Genomic DNA, 24,127 nt, shown 5'->3' on the forward strand with positions numbered 1-24,127 from the left:
AGGTATTGTCACTTGTAGAAGGAAGAAGAGGAAGAAAAGGAAGGAACGCTAGGAAGATTCAAAAAGTTGAAAATTGAAAGGAAAATAAGTTGGTAGTTTTGAAGGGAATAATAGTAGTTGAGAAGCTGTTAAGGCTGTTACAGAAACAGTTACTGTAGCTAAGGCAGTTGTTGCAGAGAAGTACTATAAAACAGAAGTCACCTATGCCAATAGATTCATCCAAGAATTCTAATAACAATTGGCTATTTCTCTCTGTCAATATCTTCCTTTATTCTCTCCTTATCTCTTCTCATCTATTTCTTCCTATGATTCTTCTCTCTTGTAATTTCTCTACTGTTCTCTGTAGAACCCTAATCTCAAGGCTGCCACTGACAAACAACTTCAGCTACTTCCTTCTTTTGGATCATTTTCGTATTTGGCATGAATTCTAAATTGTTGGTCCAACAAACCATATGCACGATGATCTCATATTTGAACTTAAGCACCAAAAAGCTTGAATGATTTTGAATTTTATGAATGGAGAAAAGTGGGAAGCCCCACAAATTTTGAGATCCAGGCAGCAGCATTTGGGCGTTGATGGCGGAGCCAGAGGCAAGGAGAAAGGGAGGTAGAAGTCATGTTCTATAATTTGTTCTCTTCTCCTAATAATTGTGCACTGTTATAGGTTATAGGAAGTAAACATATTAATAGAGGAAGTAAATATTAATAGATGTATTAATTGCTTAATCTTAGGATTGCATGATCATATGCTTGATTTCTTTTCTTTTCTAGATACGGTCTCTCATGTATAAATATGTTGTAATCTCTATTGCAATAGATAACAAATATTATCTTTCTATATGGTATCAGAGCCTCTCCCGTAGAGATTTTTCTTTTTTTTATTAGACTTAGGGCTCCTGTTCTTTGGGGTTACCTATATAGGGTAACGTTTGTCTCTTACCGCTCACCTAGGAAGGACGCCGGAGTGTCGATGAAGATGCCCTGAAGAGCCGACGGGTGTCCGGTCGACAAGTGAGCTTCACGCACCGCGACAAGATTCTACGACCGTCCCATTCAACAGCGTGTGGAGGCGCGTTGCCTGTCCATCGCTGTGGTTCGTTTGCCGTTTGGGTGTTGGGTGAAGGTGTTTTTGGTACTGTTAATATTTGGGTATTGTTCATGTCTAGGTACTATTCACATTCGGGGTACTGTTCACATCCTGTTTTCTGATTGTGTTTTTTTTTTTTGTTGCTATTGCTTTAAGTTGGTTGTTCTCATGGCTAAAACTAAAAACACCGTAGCTGAGGTGATTCCTGTGATGGCTAAAATCATGGAACACAAATTAAATGGATCTAATTTTCTGGATTGGAGTAAGACTATCGGTATTTATTTACGAAGTATCGGAGTAATTTTGTTTGTAGTATATGTGGATGATATTGTTATCACAGGAAGTGATGTTGTTGACATTACATCCCTAAAAGAATTTCTCAAAACACAGTTTCATACAAAGGATTTGGGCTCCTTAAAATATTTTTTGGCATCGAAGTTGTGCAGTATAAGAAATGCATTTTCTTATCTCAAAGAAAATATAATCTTGATTTGTTGACAAAAACAGGAAAATTGGGTGCTAAGCCTTGTAGTGCACCAATAACCCCTAATTTTCAACTTACCACAGAAGACAGTGAGCCATTTGTAGATCTTGGAATATATAGAAGATTAGTTGGCAAGCTGAATTATTTGACGGTGACTCGTCCTGATATTGCATATTTAGTGAGTGTGGTAAGTCAGTTTATGTCCTCTCCTACTGTTGCTCAGTGAGATGCTCTGGAACAGATTCTTTGCTACTTGAAAGAGCCTCAGTACGAGGCCTCTTCTATGTTAACCATGGATACTCAAATATTGAATGCTTTTCTTATGCTGATTGGATAGGCTCGAAGGATGATAGGAGGTCAACCATTGGATATTGTGTTTTTGTGGGAGGTAACCTGGTCTCATGGAAAAGTAAGAAGCAAAATGTGATTTCTCGTTCTAGTGTTGAATCTGAATATTGAGCCATGGCACAAGCCGTATGTGAAGTCTTGTGGGTGCGTCAACTGTTGAAAGAGGTTGGGTTTACAAATTCAGTGCCTGCTAAGTTGTGGTGTGATAATCAAGCAATTATCCACGTTGCCTCCAATCCAGTATTTCATGAGAGGGCTAAACACATCGAGATTGACTATCATTTTGTTCGTGAGAATGTACAATAAAAGATAATCTCAACAGGACACATCCAAACTGGAGAACAACTAGGAGATATCTTCGTTAAAGCTCTAAATGGGACTTGAGTTGATTATATATGTAACAAACTGGGCATGATTAACATCTATACTCCAACTTGAGGTGGAGTGTTATAGGTTATAGAAAGTAAATATATTAATATAGGAAGTAAACATTGATAAATGTGTTAGTTGCTTAAACTTAGGGATTGCATGATCATAAGTTTGACTTTCTTTCATTTCTAGATATGGTCTCTCATCTATAGATATGTTATAATCTCTATTGTAATAGATAACAAATATTACCTTTCTACATGCACCAAAAGGAAGAATATAGTAAAAAGTTTTGTCATTATATCTTTACAAAGGGGGAAAAACTTCCATGTTCAACATTGGATGCACGCTAAATCAATAGGTTAAAAAGATGCAAAATACTAAAAGATCTTCCACATCTATATCCATTTATGAGAGAAAAAAAAAAAGTAAGCGATGGGAATGTATCAGCTATTAATTTTAATAGCATACTGAGTAACAAACAGAAGAAAAAGACCTAACTGCGACAGCTACCTAAGTAGAATACTAATTGTGGTAATAATAATGGCAATAACAAGAATAAATTAATAATCAATATAATGAATGTAGTTTTTTTTAATAAAAATAAAAATAAAAATAAAAAGGCAATCTTACTTGGATGGTAAAAGTGAGAGATGTTGCCTGGTGGTAGCCCTCAAGCCGACTGCCAATTTTCTGTGCCATAAACCATAAATCACTAGTCTCATCAACAGTGAGATCAGCAAAACGCTTCACTTCTCGCTTTGGACAGACCAGCACATGTGATGCAGTCAAGAAAAGTCAAGGAAGATCCAATTTAGGAATTACATTAATTTCATCGTTTATTATAGAACTAGGGAGTTAGAGTTTTTAGAAATGTATTATACTACTATTATGTTTACTACTTTCCTAGTTTGAGTTTACTTCAGTATTCTTAATTTGTTTGTCTAGTATTCCTAATTAGTTACTAATAAGACTAGCTGAGAAACTATAGATACCTATTGAAGAATTTTGGAAAGAATTATTGATTCTATTTCAATTGAATTGATCTTTATAAGATTTGAGTATTTAGACACAGAGAATCAACCTAAATTAAGAATATTTACAATAAGAATAAAATCTCTATAATCAAGCTTTATAATCAAGCGTAATTAGGATCTCAAAAATCTGAATTCTCGTAATTAAAAACTTTCTATAATGGTCAACACTCTCCTCAAGTTGGTGCATAGATATCACACATGCCCAACTTGCAAACCAAGGTGTGATAGGTCTTATTACTTAACCCTTTGGTAAACACATCAGCTAGCTGGTCATCGGAAGTCACATGATCTAAGACACCATTTATTTTGTCCCTCTCCAATAGTTTCAATTCCTCCAACAATCTCTGCAACCATAGGAGTTCACAAACACCTTGTGCCATCGCTCTATATTCCACCTCATCTCTCCAAGGGACAAGGTTTCCTCTCACAAGTGTGCAGTAACCACTAGTCAACCTCCTATCATCAAGGGATCCAGTCTAACCCGCATATGTGAATGCGTGTATACTAAGATGACCGTATTTAGAGAATAGGAGACATTTTCCATGAGCAGACTTCAAGTATCGCAAAACGCGAAAACAGCTTGCATATGAGACTCATGAGGATCATGCATAAACTAATTGAGTAAGCTGACTGCATATACTATGTTTGATCGAGTATGCAAAAGATAAATCAGTCTGCCTACCAACCTTTGATATCTGCCAATATCCACCGATTCACCAATTCCTGCTTGTAGCCTGTGATTGTTCTCAATGGAAGTTTCTGCTGGTTTACAACTTAATATACCAGTTTATTTCAAAATATCCAAAATATATTATCTCTGAGAAATAAAGATTCCCTTTTTTGATTTGGCAACCTCGATTCTCAGGAAATATTAAAATTTTCCTAGATCTTTAGTTTCGAACTCCTGAGCCAAAAGTTTTTTCAGCCAAGTCATCTCTTTAGTGTCATCCCCTGTCATTACTATGTCATCAATATAGATTATGAGAAAAGTAATTTTATCTTTGTGATGTCTGATAAATAGGATATGGTCAACGTTGCTTTGTTGATAGCCAAAGGAAATTATAGCTCTGCTGAATTGATCAAACTAAGTTCTGAGTGACTGCTTCAACCCATACAAAGCCTTCTTTAGTTTGCACACATTTTCTTGTATTTTTTCATTAGCAAATCCAGGAGGGATTTCCATATACACTTCCTCCTCCAAGTCTCCGTGAAGGAATGCATTTTTCACATCAAATTATTGTAGGTCCCAATCAAAATTGGCAGCACAAGATAGTAATACTCCTGAGTTTATTTTGACAATAGAGGCAAATGTCTTCTGGTAATCCACTCCATAGGTTTGAGTGTATCCCTTAGGAACTAGTTTGGCCTTGAATCTTTCAAATGATCCATATCTATAATCAAGCCTTATAATCATGACTAATTAAAATCTCAAATATCTGAATCCTCCTAGTTAGAAACTTTCTATATTGGTCAACACCTATGCAAGTACATAAGTTTGCAATTAACCTGGCATAAATGTCGAATTCACACACAAGTCAGTATGTGCCTCTAGTCGTTCACGCAGGGTAATTGATCAATTTAAAAGTCCCCTTTGCACATTAAATCATGTCCTTAAGCATTGCTACAAGCCGTACTTTGGTTGGTTGGCAAATGTATGATCATCAAATGACATTATTCTGTCTACCCTTTGTCAGGTGGCCAAGTTCATTTGCATAAGAAAAAGGAATTTGAATTGGTCAATTCTGCCAATTCTTTCCCTCTTGGACTTGTATAATCCCGCAGGTTCAAACTCAAAATTTACATACAATCAATCTTAGTATGAGAATAACCCCCTTAAACCCTCCTCAAGTAAATGGAAAGATTAATTTATATTATATAAAAAAAATCAATAAATACCTAACAAATAGCCAATCCAAACAGCACTTCCTGATATGCATTTTCCACTCTCATTTCAGTATTGCCACAATATTCTGATTACATACAATCAATCTTAGTATGAGAATAACCTCCTTGAACGCTCCTCCTCAAGGAAATGGAAAGATTAATTTATATAAGAAAAAAAATCAATAAATGCCTAACAAGCGACCAAATCCAAACAGCTCTTCCTGACATGTAGTTCCTACTCTCGTTTCAGTATTCCCACAAAATATTCCAATATTCCTACCAATAACAAATAATATAATTTAAAAATGTTGACATTGTTTTCCCAGCTTTATTTTTTGTGTTTAGGCAGTATCAACATCAAGAGCATGGATAACCACGTCATGAAAACTAACACTTAGCTTGATAAAGCATAGAGATCATAAGTAGAAACAAAGAGTGAGGTTTCCAACTTTTTCCACATATGGCTACGCAATATGAAATATAAAGGATTATAAAAATTTTTCCAAATGAATAAGAGAATTTTTCAATTTTTATTTAATTTATATATGCATTTATATTCTAGAAAAATTTATGATGTTACGACTCTTAACCCACATATGCTCACTCTATACTTGTCAAAATATGTCATGTTCTGAAGCATTTTGTTTGTTTGACATAGATTTATATTGTTGTCAAATGAGTTTGAGAATTTACTTACAACTTTTATTCAATTATCATTTCACAAAAGGAGAATTTTGAAGCTTGATGATAACCACCACAAAATCAAATCCAATAATCATAAGTCAAAATGTCCATCCTAGGCTCAATATAATTCAAAACCTAAAGGAAACTAGACAAAAAACCTGAAAAAAAAAAAAATTAAGTTAATCTGCATAGAGTGGGAACTTGATCACTTTTTTCAAGATCCCAACTGATACTTTGGACAGTGTTAGAGTATGAACATAATCTATATATAAGTATAGGAGATTACATAATTATAAGTTAATTGATTGATAGAGGATTCTTAGGAGTGGCCTTAACAAGACCTTGTAATCTGTATATATACACACTTACTTCAATGGAGAAAAATACGGAAATTACCCAATTATTCTTTATCTTAATACATGGTATCAAAGCCATTCCCATAGAGATTTTTTTTTTCTCTCTCGTCGAGTTTTAAATTTTTTTGGAGACTTAGGACTCCTGTTTTTTTGGGTTACCCATTTAGGGTAAAAATCGTCTCTCACCGCCCACCAAGGAAGGACGCCGGAGTCGTCTTGCAACCCCCTTGTCAGATCTGTGATTCGTTTGCTGTTTGAGTGTTGGGTTAAGACAGTTTTTAATACTGTTCACTGGGTTACTGTTTACTGGGTTAGATTTTGTTATCTTCTTTTAATTCTTTTGAAGATATATGAGTATAGGGTTTTGGTTGAAATGGTTTCTGACAGTAAGACCCATATTATTAAAATTATCCTAACGTCTTCAGTAGCGGCTTTACCTGTCTTATTTTCTCTTCATATAAATGAGTAATTGATTCTGGTGCCACGGATCACATGACAGGTAATCCTTATATTTTTACTAGCTTTCGATCTCATAAAGCACATTCTCCAGTTATTATAGCTGATGGGTCAACCTATAATGTTGAGGGTTCTGAGACTGTTAAATCTACTCCTATTATCCTATCATTTGTGCTAAGTTTACCTAATCTTACCTTTAATTTAATCTCTGTGAGTAAACTTACCAAAAACATAAATTGTTGTGTTTCCTTTTTTCTTGATCATTATCTCATTCAGGATCTTGTAACGAAGCAGATTATTGGTAAAGAATATGTATCTGGAGGTCTCTACATTTTGGATGCATGGGTGCCTCGGTCTGTTGCTTGCTTCGGTGTCGTGTGTTCATTTGAAGCACATTGTCGGTTGGGACACCCTTCCTTACCGGTTTTGAAGAAGCTATGTCCTCAACTTCATGAGGTATCAAAATTGAGGTATCTTTACTGGAATGTGAACCATGTCACTTTGCAAAACATTATCGAAGCTCTTTAAGTCCTAAAGTCAATATTCGAGCTGAGTCTGCTTTTAAATTAGTTCATTCAGATGTTTGGAGCCCATGTCCGGTTGGATCTAAGATTGGATTCAGATATTTTATTACTTTTGTGGATGATTACTCTAGAATGACTTGGATTTATTTTATGAAGCATCATTCGAAAGTTTTTTCTCATTTTTCTGCCTTTTGTGCTCAAATCAAGAATCAATTTAATGTTTCTGTGCGAACTTTGCGGAGCGACAATGCTAAAGAATATGTTAGAATCATTACAGGCTTATATGACTCAACATGGTATTCTTCACCAATTGTCATATGTTGATACACCCGCTCAAAATGGGGTAACTGAAAGGAAGAATCAACATCTCCTTAAGACCGCTCGAGCTCTGTTGTTTCAAATGCAAGTTCCTAAGCAATTTTGAGCCAATGTTATCTCTATTGCATGCTTTCTCATTAATTGCATGCCCTCCATAGTACTAAACGATAATACTCCTAATATCCTCTTTCCTAAGAAGCTATTATTTCCTCTCGAACCACAACTGTTTGGCAACACTTGCTATGTTCGCGATATCAGACCTCGTGACTAAACTTGATCCTAAAGCTTTGAAGTGTGTTTTTCTGGGATATTTTCGCCTTCAGAAGGGGTATCGCTGTTACTCTCCAAACCTCAATAAATATCTGGTCTCAACAGATGTAGCCTTTTCCGAACAAATTCCTTTTTATCCTATTGCACAAACCTCTCTCAATCAAGAGGAGAACGATGAGTGGCTCATCTATAGAATCATATATGATGGTGGGACCTCTTCGAGTATGCCGTCTGCTGTACAATCCGATGGTAACATTCCTTTTAGTACTCAGCCTCCTATTAAACCGTCAGTTGTTCAAGTTTACTCCCAGAGACCAGTACCTGATGATACATGTCCTATACCAGAATCTTCTTCGCCATCGGATCCACCACCGAGTGACCTTGACCTCCCCATTAGTCTTCGTAAAAGTAAACGATAATATAAATCTACCTATTCTGTTGCTAACTTTCTGTCTTATGATCACTTGTCTCCTTCTTCTACCTCCTTAATTGTCTCTCTAGATTCCATTTCTTTGCCTAAGACAGTTAAAGAGGCCCTAGCTCATTCTGGATGGCGTGATGCAATGTTTGAAGAGATCAAGGCTCTAGATGAAAATCATACTTGAGAACTAATTGATTTAACCTCTGGCAAGAAGGTTGTGGGCTGTAAATGGGTTTTTGCCATCAAAGTCAATCCAGATGGTTCCATTGCGAGGCTTAAGGCCCGTCTTGTTGCCAAAGGTTATGCCCAAACCTATGGCGTTGACTATTCTGACACTTTTTCTCTTGTGGCAAAAATGACCTCAGTTCGCTTGTTCATCTCCCTAGTTGCTTCTCAGCATTGGCCTTTACACTAGTTAGATATCAAGAATGCATTTTTACATGGTGACCTCCAACAGGAGATGTATATGGAGCAACCACCAGAGTTTGTTGCTCAAGGGGACTTATGGGAAAGTCTGCCATTTGAAGAAATCTTTGTATGGTTTAAAGCAGAGTCCATGTGCATGATTTGGCAAGTTCAGTGAAATTGTTCAAAAATTTGAGTTGGAAAAAAGCAAGTGTGACCATTCAGTCTTCTATAGAAATTCAGACAAAAAAGCAAGTGTGACCATTCATTCTTTTATAGAAATTCAGATACCGGTATTCTTCTTATTGTATATGTTGATACAGTCATTACAAGAAAGGATAGTACATGGATCTCTTCTCTCAAAAACTACTTGCATGCGAGTTTTCATACCAAAGACTTGGGTCAGTTTAAGTATTTCTTAGGAGTCGAAGTCTTGAGGAGTAAAGGGGAATTTTCCTATCTCAAAGGAAGTATGTCCTTGACTTGCTTACAGAAACTGAGAAGATGGAAGCTAAACCATGTAGCACACTAATGATTCCTAATATATGTCTTACCAAGGATGACAGAGACTCTTATAATGATCCAAAGAGGTACAAGAGATTAGTTGGAAAGCTGAACTACCTTATGGTGATGACTCGGCTAGATATTGCTTTTGCAGTAAGCATTGTAAACCAGTTCATATCTGCAACTATGGTGAAACATTGGGCCGCTCTAGAACAAATTCTATGTTATATAAAAGGGACTCTTGCACTCGATATACTCTACAGTGATTATGGGCATACTGCACTTGAGTGTTTTTCTGATACTGACTGGGCAGAATCCAAAAGTGATAGAAGGTCGACTACAGGCTACTGTGTATTTGTTGGAGGAAACCTAGTGTCTTAGAAAAGTAAGAAGCAAAATGTGGTATCCAGATCCAGTGCTGAGTCAGAATACAGGGCCATGGCTCAATCCACTTGTGAGATTTTATGGATAAATCATCTGCTGAAGGAAGTTGGTATGGATGTTGCGTCACCCGCAAAACTTTGGTGTGATAATTAGGTTGCTTTTCACATTGCTTCCAATCCAGTATACCATGAATGGACTAAGCATATTGAAGTTAATTGTCATTTCATCCGTGAAAAGATTCAAGAAAATTTAATCTTCACCAGTTATGTGAAGACAGGAGAGCAACTGGGTGATCTACTCACCAAAACTTTAAATGAATTTCGAATATAATATCTTTCTAACAAGTTGGGCACGATAAACATCTATGATCCAACTTGAGGGAGAGTGTTAGAGTGTGAACATAATCTGTACATAATCATAGGAGATTACATAATTATATGCTAATTGATTGATAGAGGATTCTTAGGAGTGGCCTTAACAAGACCTTGTAATCTGTATATATACACACTTACTTCAATAAAGAAAGATACAAAAATTACCCAATTATTCCTTACCTTATTACATACAGTTTTAGTTCACACACCAGCAACATTTTGGTTAAGTTTCTGAACCCCAAGCAACCTATAATGATGTTATGTTACTGAACTTTTATGAGCACCCTCTCTATGGTTTTCCTATCAATCAACCACTTTGTAGAAGCATAATTTTGCATCCCTAATAGGTGCATAGAACGCAAAAAAATGTCAACAGATCACATCAATCGATTGCAACTATCTTATTGCCAAAACAAAATTAAGTGCTAAACATGATTACCCTTAAGATAAATTTACTTGTGGACACAAGAAAGATGTGAGTGTAAATCCCAATACATCATCATAGATTTTGAATTCAAAAGGATATGACCTGCAAAGGAAAACAAAAATGAATCATGTAGTTAGAATGAAGTAGCCAAGAAATTTAAGAAAATACATTTTCAAATACTCGAGAAACTTAGGATTATGTTTCAGTTCTAATGTAGAGTTCATTGGGGAAATTGTAGAGTACTTTCTAGTTCTTTTAGTGACTTACTTGTGTATGTTTAAATATATTAGTCTTCTATTTAAATCAAAGGAATAATTTTGTAATTTCATATTTGCTAGAAATATCTAAATTTCAATAGCAGTCTATTCAGAGCCTTGTTGGTTAACATTTACTTTTGGGATTATCATGTTTGTAATTTTGTTGAAAAGTTTTGATCAATATAAATTCTAACAATTATGCTTCAAGGTGTGTAATGCATTTCAACCCTAGGTGTGACGCAAAAGGAAGTTTAGGTATAAAGCCTAAAGTATTCTAATGATCAGTTGGTCTAATTCAATCCAGCAAACAGTCCCCAAAACCTTATTTCTTGTACTAATTTTACTTCTGATGAATTTTGGAGAATTTTAGAGTATTCTTGTATTTCTCTCTTGATTTTTACAAGTGATTTACATATTTATTTATATAACAAGGATTACAACTAAACAGAAAGCAAATAATTAAATAATTACAAAGATAATTAATGATCCTAATTTGTGCCTAAAATCAATAATCAAATCAAATCATATCACTAGAAATCAGTAAATAAGTCAATACTCCCCTCAAGTTGGTGCATAAATATCGCACATGTTCAACTTGCAAATCAGATTATGATAAGTCTTATTGTTGGGCCCTTTAGTAATCAGATTATGATAGAAGTCATATGAACAAAGCTCAAGGTACCATCTGTTAATTTTTTTTAATGAAGTGCCGATCAATCTCAATGTGCTCCGTTTGGTCATGTTGAATTGGATTTTTGTGCTATACTAATGGCAGCTTTATTGTTACAATACAAAGTTATTTGTCTTTCTCAGGCAACCTCAGCTCTTCTAATAACTTTTGCAACTATAAAAGTTCACATCACACACACTTTGGGCCATTACTCTATATTGTGCTTTATCACTTAATCGAGCAATAAAACTTTGTTTTTTGCATCTCGAAGTGACAAGGTTCCCCCCTACAACTATGCAGTAGCCGAATGTTGATTTCCTGTCATCAGGAGATTTTGCCCAATTTGCATCTCTAAAAGTTTCAACTCGGAGATAACCATGTTTGGAGTAAAAAAGTCCTTTTCCTAGCATAGACTTTAGATATCTCAAGATGAGAAATTCAACTTGCATATGAGTCTCTTGCGAGAGTCATGCATAAATTGACTGACTAAGCTAACAGAAATAAATCAATCTCCCTACTAATCTCTGGTATTTTCTAATATTCACTGATTCACCAGTTCCTACTTGCATCTTGTAATTACTTTCAATGGGAGATTCTACTGGTTTATACCACAATATACCAGTTTCCTCCAAAAGATCCAGAATTACTTTCTTTGGAAGATAAAAAAAAAAATTTTTTATCTGGTCACCTCAATACCCAGGAAATATTAAAGTTTTCCTAGATCTTTGATTTCAAATTCTTGAGCCAATAATATTTTTTGTTAAGTCATTTCCTCTTTCTCATCACATGTCACCACTATATCATCAACATACACAATAAGAAAAGTGATTTTAACCTTGTGATGTTTAATAAATAAGATATAATTAGCATTGCTCTGTTGGTAACCAAAAAACAATATGGCTTTGTTAAACCTATTAAACCAAGCTCTAGGAGATTGTTTTAACCCATACAAGACCTTTTTTAATTTGCACACCTTTTCTTATATCTTCTCATCAGCAAATCTAGGAAAGATCTCTAGGAATACTTCTTCCTCTAAATCTCCCTCGAGAATGTGTTCTTCTTCTCACATCAAACTTTTGTAAGTCCCCATCCAAGTTAGCTGCACAAGATAACAGAACTCGATTGAGTTCATTTTTGCAACTGGGACAAATGTCTTTTGATAATTCACTTCATAGGTTTGGTGAAACCTTTAGCAACCGATCTGGCCCTAAACCATTCAATTGTGCCATCAGTTTTGCATTTCACTGTGAATACCCACTTACAACCAATTAGTTTCTTTCCAGATAGGAGAAAGACAAGCTCCCATGTCTCATTCTTGGCGAGTACTTTCATCTCTTCAATCATTGCTCCCTTCCATTTAGAATCTCCAAAAGTTTCTTTTCAATTTTGTGAAATAGACATAGAAGAAATAGACAAACCAAAGACTCTGTAAGAGGGAGATAGAGAATCATAAGAAACAAAATTAGAAACAGAGTGTTTGGTACACGATCTGACCCATTTTCTTTGTGCAATGGGTTTATCTAAATCATTGGAGCATTTAAGAATTAAGAATAACTCACGAAAAAGGGAAAAAATTCTTGACCTTGAGTAGGCTGCATAATAGTTTCTTCCATCTTTTCTCTCCTTGAATACCTCCTCAAATCTGGCTTATCCAAACATCCAATTCTCTCCCCTGTCTACTAAAACTCTCCCTCTAAGTCAGATCATTCAGAATCACAGAATTAGGAATCACTTATTCTTTCTCATTATTCTCCCCTAAAAAGGTAAGTGGCTGATACTGAAGTAGCATTCAATTTTTCTAAAGGTGACATTCATACTGACAAAGTATTTCCTAGATTGAGGATGATAGGATCTACATCCCTTCTGTGTCAGATAATACCCAACAAACACACATTTAAGGACCTTTAGATCCAACTTTTCTGCCGTCCTAGTATGGACAAAGCAAATACTGGTAAATTTAAACTTATTATCCTTGAACTTAAGGTATTGTAACAATGTCGTCCTTAAACTTTAATTTCTAACATAAAACTCCCTAAACTTTGATTTAATTTTTAATTAGCATAAAAGTCCTTATGACCTATTATAATCGGTTTCTCGGTTAAAAATGACTAATTTAACATTTTCTAAATTAATAAAGAAATAAAAAGAATTAAATACCCTTTTCCCTTTTACTTACATCCCATCTATACCTATTTCTACCCATTCAGTCCATTGTCTTCTCTCTCACTTCTTTCTCCCTCCCAAACCCTCACCGAAACTCAATAAACCAACTCCATAAACTTCAGATCCATGTAAAGAGCTATTTCAAGGCTTTGAATGATGATGCTATTGGAAGACTTGGATTGTGAGGTTGGTAAGGTATCGAGAATGATGCTATATGCAAGCAGTCTAGAGATTTTGTGATTTTAGAGGAGTGAAGATGAAGGTATGATGTGGCTAGGTTTGATGGCAATCTCGTGCAGGTGGTGGGTTGATTTGGGTTTTGATATTTGTGTTTATAGAGAAACGACAATATGGAGATGAATACAGCTAGTGTCTGTATCATTTGGTGCATGGTAGAAAGGGTTTCACATATGAGAGGAAATAGGTTTGAGAGGAATGATGAGAGGGTTTTAGAGAGAAGGACATGGGTTTCATATGGATACATGAATTTAAGAAGTAAACACATCCCAACTTCCAGTATGCAGGTGAGGGAGGAATAGGAAGGGGTGGTGTGGAATATACTGGAGTTCTATAAAGGCCTAGATAATATATTAGAAAATGATTTGTGAAATTATGTGATAGACGAGAGAGAGACCTTTATTATGCGTGAAGGGAGTTTTGCCTAATGGAGTTGACCTTTCACCATCTTTTACAACGGTTATTGTTCTTGAGATTGTAAATTGATTCCATTCTTATTGTAAATTTGATTTAATTTTTCTTAGAATTATGAGTTCTGAGATTATATAGTTATAGATATTTAATTGATTCTATTGGATAATTTTGGATTTGACTTAATTGTTTGTATTATAGTTTAAATTATATTTATTGATAATATATTATTTCTATACATTTTAATTGAGAATGGATAGCGTGTAAAATAGAGAGGTGGGAGGGAGAGAGAGAGGAAGGGAGGGAGAGAGAGATATAGTTTAGAAGAGATAAAAAGGGTATTCAAGTCTTTTTCTTTTTTTATTAATTAAAATATACTAAATTAGTTATTTTAACTGGAAAACCAGTTATTATAGGTCAAAAAGGGCTATATATTCACTAAAGTTTAGAGAGTTATACGTTACAAATTCAAATTTAGAGACAATGTTATTACAATGGCATTGAGTGAAATTTAACCAAGCAAACACACCCAAATACTTTTGGAAGAACAATATATGCATTCTTTCCTTGAAGAACCTCCAAGGACTCATAAAGTCGAGGGCCTTGTGAGCAGGGTATCAAATAACGGCCGTGTTATGTAACGTAACGGCCGTTATGTAACGGTATCAAGGGGGGCCGTTACCCGTTAGGCCGTTACCCAACGGCCCCCCTTGAATTGCGGCCGTAACGGCCGTTACGGCCGTTACGTAACGGTAACGACCGTTACCGACAGTGAACGGTAACGGCCGTTACTTTATCCAACAAAAATTTCAGCCTGCAGAGAATATGTTCAGATTGTAGAATCCAGCTATGCATGACCACTTTTGCCCTCTTCTCCAGCAAACACAGTAGACAACCTCATTTTTCAACTAAAATTTCCAACTTTCTCTTCCTTTTCTCTCAAATATCTCAATCTCAAGCTTCCCTAAACATTTCTCATTTACAATTACAAGCTTCAATCTACCATTAACTACTTCATTTCAAGGCAATTTCTTCTAAAAGGTGAGTTAATATTTCTGTGTATTTTTACTTAAAGTTGCTGTATTTTTTTTTTTTTTAATTTTTGTAGATTAAATTTGTAGTTTTGAGTTAAAAATATACTTTTAGGCTATTAATTTGTTAGATCTATAAATCATATGGTTTTTGTTAGTTTAATTTAGACTATTTTTCAGAAATTATTATGAAATTAATTTATTTTTAGTTGCTGTAATTTTTTTTTTTAATTTTTGTTGATTAAATTAGTATTTTTGAGTTAAAAATATACTTTTAGGCTATTAATTTGTTAGATCTATAAATTGTATGGTTTTTGTTAGTTTAGTTTAAACTATTTTTCAGAAATTATTATGAAATTAATTTATTTTTAGTTGCTGTAATTTTTTTTTTTAATTTTTGTAGATTAAATTAGTATTTTTGAGTTAAAAATATACTTTTAGGCTATTAATTTGTTAGATCTATAAATTGTATGGTTTTTGTTAGTTTAGTTTAGACTATTTTTCAGAAATTATTATGAAATTAATTTATTTTTAGTTGCTGTAATTTTTTTTTTTTAATTTTTGTGGATTAAAGTGTTAGTTTTGAGTTAAATTAATAGTGGTAGACTAAGACTTGTAGTCTGACAATTAAAATTTTCATATTTATATAATTTATGTTAAATAGAAATTAACGTATGGAGTTAGGTTAAAATTAAAATATTAGTTATGAAAAAAAATATTTGCCTTCCATGTATTTGACATTTGATATCTTTTAATTTTTATGAACAGTTATTAAATATTTGTATTGAAAATGCCTCGTGAAAGTGGTTCTAGTTCTACTCAAGGGGGTGGTAAACCAAGTGAAGATATTGGGTGGAAGTTTGCAACACCTACAGGGAAAAAAGGAGAACTGATTTGTAATTTCTGTGGGAGAAAAGTCACAGGTGGAATAACAAGATTGAAATTGCACGGTCAAATTGCAGGTTGTCAGAAAGTTTCTTCCCAAGTTAAGAAGGATATAGCCGCTGTCCTGAAAGAATACCAATTAGCTAAAAAGGATAAAGAAAAAAGAGAAAGAGAATTAGAAGAAGAAATTATGAATATAAATAGAATCGAAGATGATGAAGAGGAGGAGGAGGAGGAGGACATCGAAATGGAAATGGCGAGACGGGCGAGTATGAGACAGTTGGAAGAAGATGAATTTAGAAGGAGAACTGGATCTAGATTTGATGTTGGTGGTAGTAGCAGACAAGTGTTGGGTCGTTCTGCTACTACACGTGAGAGAGGTAGAGAAGCACAAAGATATGCAGAAGTATCTACACCGGCATCTCGGTTGGCTGCCACAGAAGTTGAGATAGAGAGAAGCAGAGCTCAACAAAAGCAGCCAAAATTAAAAAGTAAATGGTTGAAGGCACAGAAGGAGAAAATGTTGAAAGCATTTGGAAATTTTGTTATACATAATAGACTTCCCTTCAGTATTGTTGAGTCACCGTGGACAAAACCACTTTTAAGAACAGCAGAAGAAATCGGGCCTAATGTATCTCCACCTAGTGCTTATGAAATTGCAGAAGTTTATTTGAAAAATGAGTACAATGAGATGAAAAAATATATAGCCTCATTTGATGGAATATGGAAGGAGAGGGGAGTTACCATAATGTGTGATGGTTGGAGTGGGCCAACACGTATGAGTATAGTAAATTTTCTTGTTTATTCAAACAGAGGCACAGTGTTCCACAAGTCTGTTGATGCATCCAATGTGGAGCATAAAGATGGAGAATACTATTTTAAAATTATGGAAGAAGTAGTGGAAGAAATAGGCCCTCAAAAAGTTGTCCAAGTGGTAAAGGACAACGAAACTGCCATTAAATTAGGGGGGAAGAAACTAATTGAGAAATTCCCTAATCTATATTGGACTGCTTGTAGTGCTCATTGTATTGATTTGATTTTGGAAGATATTGGAAAGAAGAAGAGTGTGAAAAAAATAATTGACCAAGCCAAGGTAATTACTCAATTTATTTATAATCATAATTGGGTAGTCAATTATATGAAGAAATTCACGGACAATAGAGATATTATTCGACCTGGCATTACTAGATTTGCCACAAACTTCATTGCTTTAGAGTCTATTGTCTGTTATAGGGTGGGGCTAAGGAATATGTTCAAATCGGAGCAATGGATGATGAGTAAATATGGACAAGCAACAAGTGGTCCAGCGCATGAAGCCAAGAAAATTGTGCTTGGCTTAGGCAGCGAAGGAAGAAACTTTTGGGAGAGGGCACAACAAATAATGAAAGTTCAAGAACCTCTCCTGAAGGTTTTAAGATTAGTTGATGGAGATGACAAGCCAACAATGGGATTTATATATGAGGCAATGGGGCGAACAAAATTGGCTATTCAAAAAAATTCTAGAAGCTATTTGGAATATTGGAGAATAATTGATCATAGATGGAATTTTCAATTGCATCATGACTTACATGCCGCCGGTAAGAACATTGTATTATAATTTGATAGTTTAGAAAATTAAGTTGTTAAATTAAAAGATAACTTATTATCTATCTTCATATTTTATTTTGCAGGATATTTTCTAAATCCTCAATATCAATATGGCCCACATGATATTGGAAATGATAATGAGATCATGTTGGGTCTCAAAAATGTGATTCAAGTCTAGAGGGGGATTTAGTAAATCAAGGAAAAGCATTAAATCAAGTAAGTAACAACTAACAAGCTAATTCTCAAGTGTTACTACTATGTTAGTGTAGTTGAAGGCTTGAAGGCTTGAACCGTTGCTTTTGAACTTGAAGTTAACTTACTGGAATTTGGAACAAGTAGGCCCTACTTTGTCGGGACAAAATAGAGAGTTTTGGAACAGTTTTGGCGCAAAAGGCAATTAAGTTCACTAATCCAGGTACTAAGTTTATAAAATAAGTATAAATTATTTTTGTTCGTTCCTTTTTATATAGCTAAGTTCATTAAAATAATAAAAATTTTAAAATATTTTGCAGCTGAGTGGTGGATTAATTACGGAGAAAGTGCTCCTGAGTTGAGAAAAATCGCTATTAAAGTACTGAGCCAAACAACTTCAGCTTCAAACTGCGAGAGAAATTGGAGCACATTTTCTCTCATTCACACAAAGACAAGAAACAGATTGAAGTATCAAAAATTACATGCACTTGTCTTTGTGCACTACAACATGAGGCTGAAAATCAGAAATGTGACAAGAAAAAGCCAACAGGAGTTAGACAGGAGCTATGATCCAATTAATTTGGATTATATTTTTGAAGAAGATGATCCGTTAAACTCTTGGTTGGAGGAAAGGGAATCTCCATTGCTTGATGGGCAACCAAATCCATGGTTAGATGGTGAAGAGGCGAGTAATGCTCAATCACAGTCTGAATCTGCCACTCAAACTCAAGGACAACAAGGTGCTGCTGGTGATGATGATTCTTTTATTTTATCCGGCTCTAGTAGTGATGATGATGATGGTGGTGGTGATCAAGGTGGAGGAGGAACCACAGTTGAAGGAGGTGGTAGTCGTACTTCACAAGATCCACCTAGTCAAAGACAAAGTGGAATTAGAATTGCTTCTGAACCATCTCCGATGCGTACATATCAAAGATCACGAGGCTCTCATAGTTCTAGTACTGGTGGTGCTGAAACATCCCAAACAAGAGGTAAGGATGTTGCATATGAGGAGGGGTCAATTGATTCATTAAATTATGGATACAACGCTGGCCCGTATAATCCAAATTTTATGTATGGTGGTGGACCTGGTGGTAGCTCATCATCTGAAGATACTTCATCAAATTATGGATTCCATGGCCAATTTAGAGGGGTGCCATATCTAACAAATTATCCTCCTGCATATTCATATTACCCCTTATCAGGAGCAGAGTCAGCTTTATCATACCCTCAGCCAACTTATGGTGATCCTAATAATATTATGGGTGGTGGTTCTTTATTCAGTTTTGATCCACAGCAATACTATCAACATCAGCAGCATCACCTTAATGATCAAAGCTCAGAGAGCCAAAGTCAAGACCAACAAGAACCTGCACGACGTTCTTTTTGGTGGTAGTGAGGTTGGTAATTTCCTATATGGTATTTAATTTAAGCTAAATAGTAATATATTTGATATATTTATGTTTATTATATATTTGTATACATTGTTCTGAATTAAATCTATTGATATCATATCATTTTATGAACTTTGCAAATTGATTTGAAAAATTTGCGTAGCGCCAGGCCGTTACCGTTACGTTACGGCTGTTACAGACCTGTTTCCATTATCCGCGACCGCGGCCGCGAACGCGGCCGCGATCGCGATTTAAAACCATGCTTGTGAGGCATTCGATTGATAAGATAAGCAGATATAAGGATTGCATCTCCCCAATATGTTTTTGATAGATTCATGGTGAATAAAAGAGATCGAGCTACCACCAGTTGGTTTTTCCTTTCAGCAACTCCATTTTGTGCACTAGTATAGGGACAATTTGTCTGGTGGACTATCCCATTGGACTCCACATAAGCAAAAAACCAAATATCTATATATTATCCATTATCAGTTCTCAAAATTTTCACCTTAACATTAAATTGAATAAAAATCATCTGATGAAAAAATTAAAAACAAGACAAAGCATCACTTTTAGCTTGAATCAAATATACCAAAGTCATCCAAGAGCAACAATCAATAAAAGTAAGCCCCCAAACATCATAATGAAGTCACAAAAGAAATTTGGCTTTTATTATTGACTCAAAAAATAGGAGTTTCTAATGTGTTTATCATACTCATAAACATCACAAAATAAAGAACCAAACTGAGTTCTAACAAACAATCAAGGATAAAGTTTTTCTAAAACAAAAAAGGATGGATGCTCAGACTGCCTGTGCCATATTTTCTCCAAAAATAGGCTTAGATACCATAGAACTTGGATCACTTTACAATATATATAATCCATCATGCAGTCTACCATTATCAATCCTTTTCTCTATGCGAAGGTTCTGAATAACACAATGATCAAAAATTTAATTTTACAGTTAAAGAACATTGGTGATAGCACTAACAGATAAAAGGTTGATAAGAAAACGGGGAACATAAAGGATAGATGATAATTTAAGATTGGGTGTGCAAATAACAGAATTGTTCCAAATATAGGAGTAAAAGAGCCATTAGCAATTCTGACACTATCCTTGGTCAGAGAAGGAAAATAATTGAGAAAGTCTTTAGAATAACAAAATTAGATGTGGCATTATAGGAGAATGAAGTGTCCAAAAGAACTCAAAAGCAGTTGTCTCCTTAGAGGGCTCCTCCACAATTTCTCATAAATTAGCTTGAACTCTGGAGGTAACTCGTTTCCCCATGGCTTCTAGTGGGACTACCTTGTAACTTCCAACAAGTTTCCTTAATGTCTCAATTTTCCATGGTAGTCATTAATGAAAGTGATCTTTCTCAAAATTAGGAGGTTGTGGTGTGTTCAAACTAGTAGCCAACCTAGCCTTTTCAACTGCTGCAGTATTGGACATAGCATGTCAGCGACTTTCCTCTTATTGAACATGGGTATGTGCCTCTTCTAGCGAAGGAAAGGGGGTCTTTACCCAAAACTTGGACCCAAATTGGATCATATTCATTATTCAAACCTACAAAAAAAATCATAAACCCGCTTCTTTTCAATCATTTTCCGAAATATGACTGCATCCCGATATAGTCTATCTGGAAGTGCTGATAGTAGTCAAGCTCCAGCTGTAAGCCACATAGCTCAGAATAAATTTGGGAGACAGGCATTTCTCCTTGCTTAGTGTCATGGATCTTATTTCGAAAATCATAAATCTAGGCATCATTCCAAATCTTGGAATAAGTCAAGGACAATATCTTTCATATCTTTGCAGCAGTATCAAGCAATAAATAAGACTTAGAGATATGAAGTTGCATACTGTTAAGCAACCACATCATAACAAGACAATTATCTGAGTCCCGTTAAGGAAATTTTGGATTACTCTCATCCAGTTGTATCTTATTATCACTGATATAGCCCTGCAATCTTCTAGTCTTGATAAACAACAAACAAGCCTCAACCAAGCAAGATAATTATTTTCATCAAGTTTTACAGGATTAATTTGTAAGGAAGGATTATCAGAATTAATAATTGAGACCTTTTTACCTTCTACCATGATGAAAAGAATGAATCATAAAAGAATAAGAGTTATCCAAGATTTGCACACAAGAGAGCCTAACCAAATTACCAAAGGATCAGGTAGCGGCAAGAGGTGGCCGTAATCAGGTCCGAAATGAAACCGGAGTTGAGTGGGTAGACAAACAGTGTCGAATCGAACCTCACGCGCCAGGAAGGAGAGGTGCATGAGCCTCACTTGCACGGGATTCTGGAATCAAAGTGGGGTGACAGGCCAACAACTGCTGATGGTGTGAGATGAAAAAAGGCCCCTAGTTAAGGCAATACCAAAATAATAAACCTAGGTTTAGAAACCCTAAAAAGGAAAAAAAATAAATTGAAACCCTAAAATAAAATAAAAAAAAACTAATACTATGAAGAATTTTAGAGAATTTTAAAATATTCTTGTATTTCCCTATTGATCTTTACAAGTAATTTACATGCCTATTTATAGGCCAAGGATTACAGTAAATAATCAAATAATTATGAAAGATAATTAAGGATTCTAATTTGTACCTAGAATCAGTAATCAAATCAAATTACTAGAATTAATAAGTCAAAAACTTCCTATCCTACACCCTTCTCAGGGTATTAAATAACGGTCGTTACGTAATGTAACTGCCGTTATGTAACGGTATCAAGGAGGGCCGTTACCCATTAACCAACGGCTCCCTTTGAATTGCGTCCGTAACAGTAACGGCCGTTACCGATAGTGATGTAACGGTAACGGCCGTTACTTTATCCCAACACAAAATTCAGATTTCAGAAACCAGCTATGCATTGAATTTGACCACTTTTGTCCCTCTTCTCCAGCAAGTAGCACAGCAGAAAGCCTCATTTTGCAACTAAAATTTCCAACTTTCTCTTTCTTTTCTCTCAAATATCTCAATCTCAAGCTTCCCTAAACATTTCTCATTTACAATTACAAGCTTAAATCTACCATTAACTACATCATTTCAAGGCAATTTCTTCTAAAAGGTGAGTTAATATTTCTCTGTATTTTTACTTTCACAGTTGCTGTATTTTTTTTTTTTTTTTAATTTTTATAGATTAAATTTGTAGTTTTGAGTTAAAAATATACTTTGAGCTATTAATTTGTCCGATCTATAAAGATTGTATGGTTTTTGTTAGTTTTGACTATTTTTCAGAAATTATTATGAAATTAAATTAATTTTAGTTGCTGTATTTTTTTTTATTTCATTTTTGTGGATTAAAGTGTTAGATTTGAGTTAAATTAATAGTGTATTTTTACTTTCAGAATTCAGAGGAATCAGAGCTGCTGTATTTTTTCTTTTTTTTTTTAGATTAAATTTGTAGTTTTGAGTTAAGAATATACTTTGAGGCTATTAATTTGTCCGATCTATAAATTGTATGGTTTTTGTTAGTTTAGTTTAGACTATTTTTCAGAAATTATTATGAAATTAAATTATTTTTAGTTGCTGTATTTTTTTTGTTTAATTTTTGTGGATTAAAGTGTTAGTTTTGAGTTAAATTAATAGTGGTAGACTAAGACTTGTAGTTTGACAATTAAAAATTTTATATTTATATAATTTGTGTTAAATAGAAATTAATGTATGGAGTTAGGTTAAAATTAAAATATTAGTTATGAAAAAAAAAATATTTGCCTTCAATGTATTTGACATTTGATATCTTTTAATTTTTATGAACAGTTATTAAATATTTGTATTGAAAATGCCTCGTGGAAGTGGTTCTAGTTCTACTCAAGGGGTGGTAAACCAAGTGATAATATTGGGTGGAAGTTTGCAACACCTACAGGGAAAAAAGGAGAACTGATTTGTAATTTCTGTGGGAGAAAAGTCACATGTGGAATAACAATATTGAAATTGCACTTGGCTAACATACCTGGTCAAATTGCAGGTTGTCAGAAAGTTTATTCCCAAGTTAAGAAAGATATGGCCGCTGTCCTGAAAGAATACCAATTAGCTAAAAAGGATAAAGAAAAAAGAGAGAGAATTAGAAGAAAAAATTATGAATATAAATAGAATCGAAGATGATGAAGAGGAGGAGGACACCGAGATGCCGTTATAGGGTCTAAAGCATTTGGAAATTTTTTATACATAATAGGCTTCCCTTCAGTATTGTTGGGTCACCGTGGACAAAGCCACTTTTAAGAACAGCAGCAAAAATCGGGCCTAATGTATCTCCACCTAGTGCTTATGAAATTGCAGAAGTTTATCTAAAATATGAGTACAATGAGATGAAAAAATATATAGCCTCATTGCCTAATGTATCTCCACCTAGTGCTTATGAAATTGTAGAAGTTTATCTAAAAAATGAGTACAATGAGATGAAAAAATATATAGCCTCATTTGATGGAATATGGAAGGAGAGGGGAGTTACTATAATGTGTGATGGTTGGAGTGGGCCAACACATATGAGTATAGTAAATTTCCTTGTCTACTCAAACAGAGGCACAATGCTCCACAAGTCTATTGATGCATCCAATGTGGAACATAAAGATGGAGAATACTATTTTAAAATTATGAAAGAAGTAGTGGAAGAAATAGGCCTCAAAAAGTTGTCCAAGTGGTAACGAACAACGAAGCTGCCATTAAATTAGGAGGGAAGAAACTGATGGAGAAATTCCCTAATCTATATTGAACTGCTTGTAGTGCTCATTGTATTGATTTGATTTTGGAAGATATTGGAAAGAAGAAGAGTGTGCAAAAAATAATTGACCAAGCCAAGGTAATTACCTAATTTATTTATAATCATAATTGGGTAGTTAATTATATGAAGAAATTCACGGACAATAGAGATATTTTTCGACTTGGCATCACTAGATTTGCCACAAACTTCATTGCTTTAGAGTCTATTGTCCGTTATAGGGTGGGGCTAAGGAATATGTTTGAATCGGAG

The 24,127-nt window shown here is 34.7% G+C and overlaps 1 protein-coding gene across 1 annotated transcript in view; it reads right to left on the bottom strand.

The window, feature by feature from the left end:
- The window catches only part of LOC110609083 (bifunctional bis(5'-adenosyl)-triphosphatase/adenylylsulfatase FHIT), a 37,198-nt gene that overhangs the window by 4,625 nt on the left and 8,446 nt on the right, over positions 1-24,127 (bottom strand). The window contains exon 3 of the mRNA XM_021748413.2: positions 2,922-3,068. Within this exon, the coding sequence (XP_021604105.1) occupies positions 2,922-3,068 (147 nt within the window). The remainder of the gene's footprint in view (positions 1-2,921; positions 3,069-24,127) is intronic.

The sequence above is a fragment of the Manihot esculenta genome, chromosome 2 (assembly GCF_001659605.2).
Source record: "Manihot esculenta cultivar AM560-2 chromosome 2, M.esculenta_v8, whole genome shotgun sequence".
Lineage (NCBI taxonomy): Eukaryota > Viridiplantae > Streptophyta > Magnoliopsida > Malpighiales > Euphorbiaceae > Manihot > Manihot esculenta.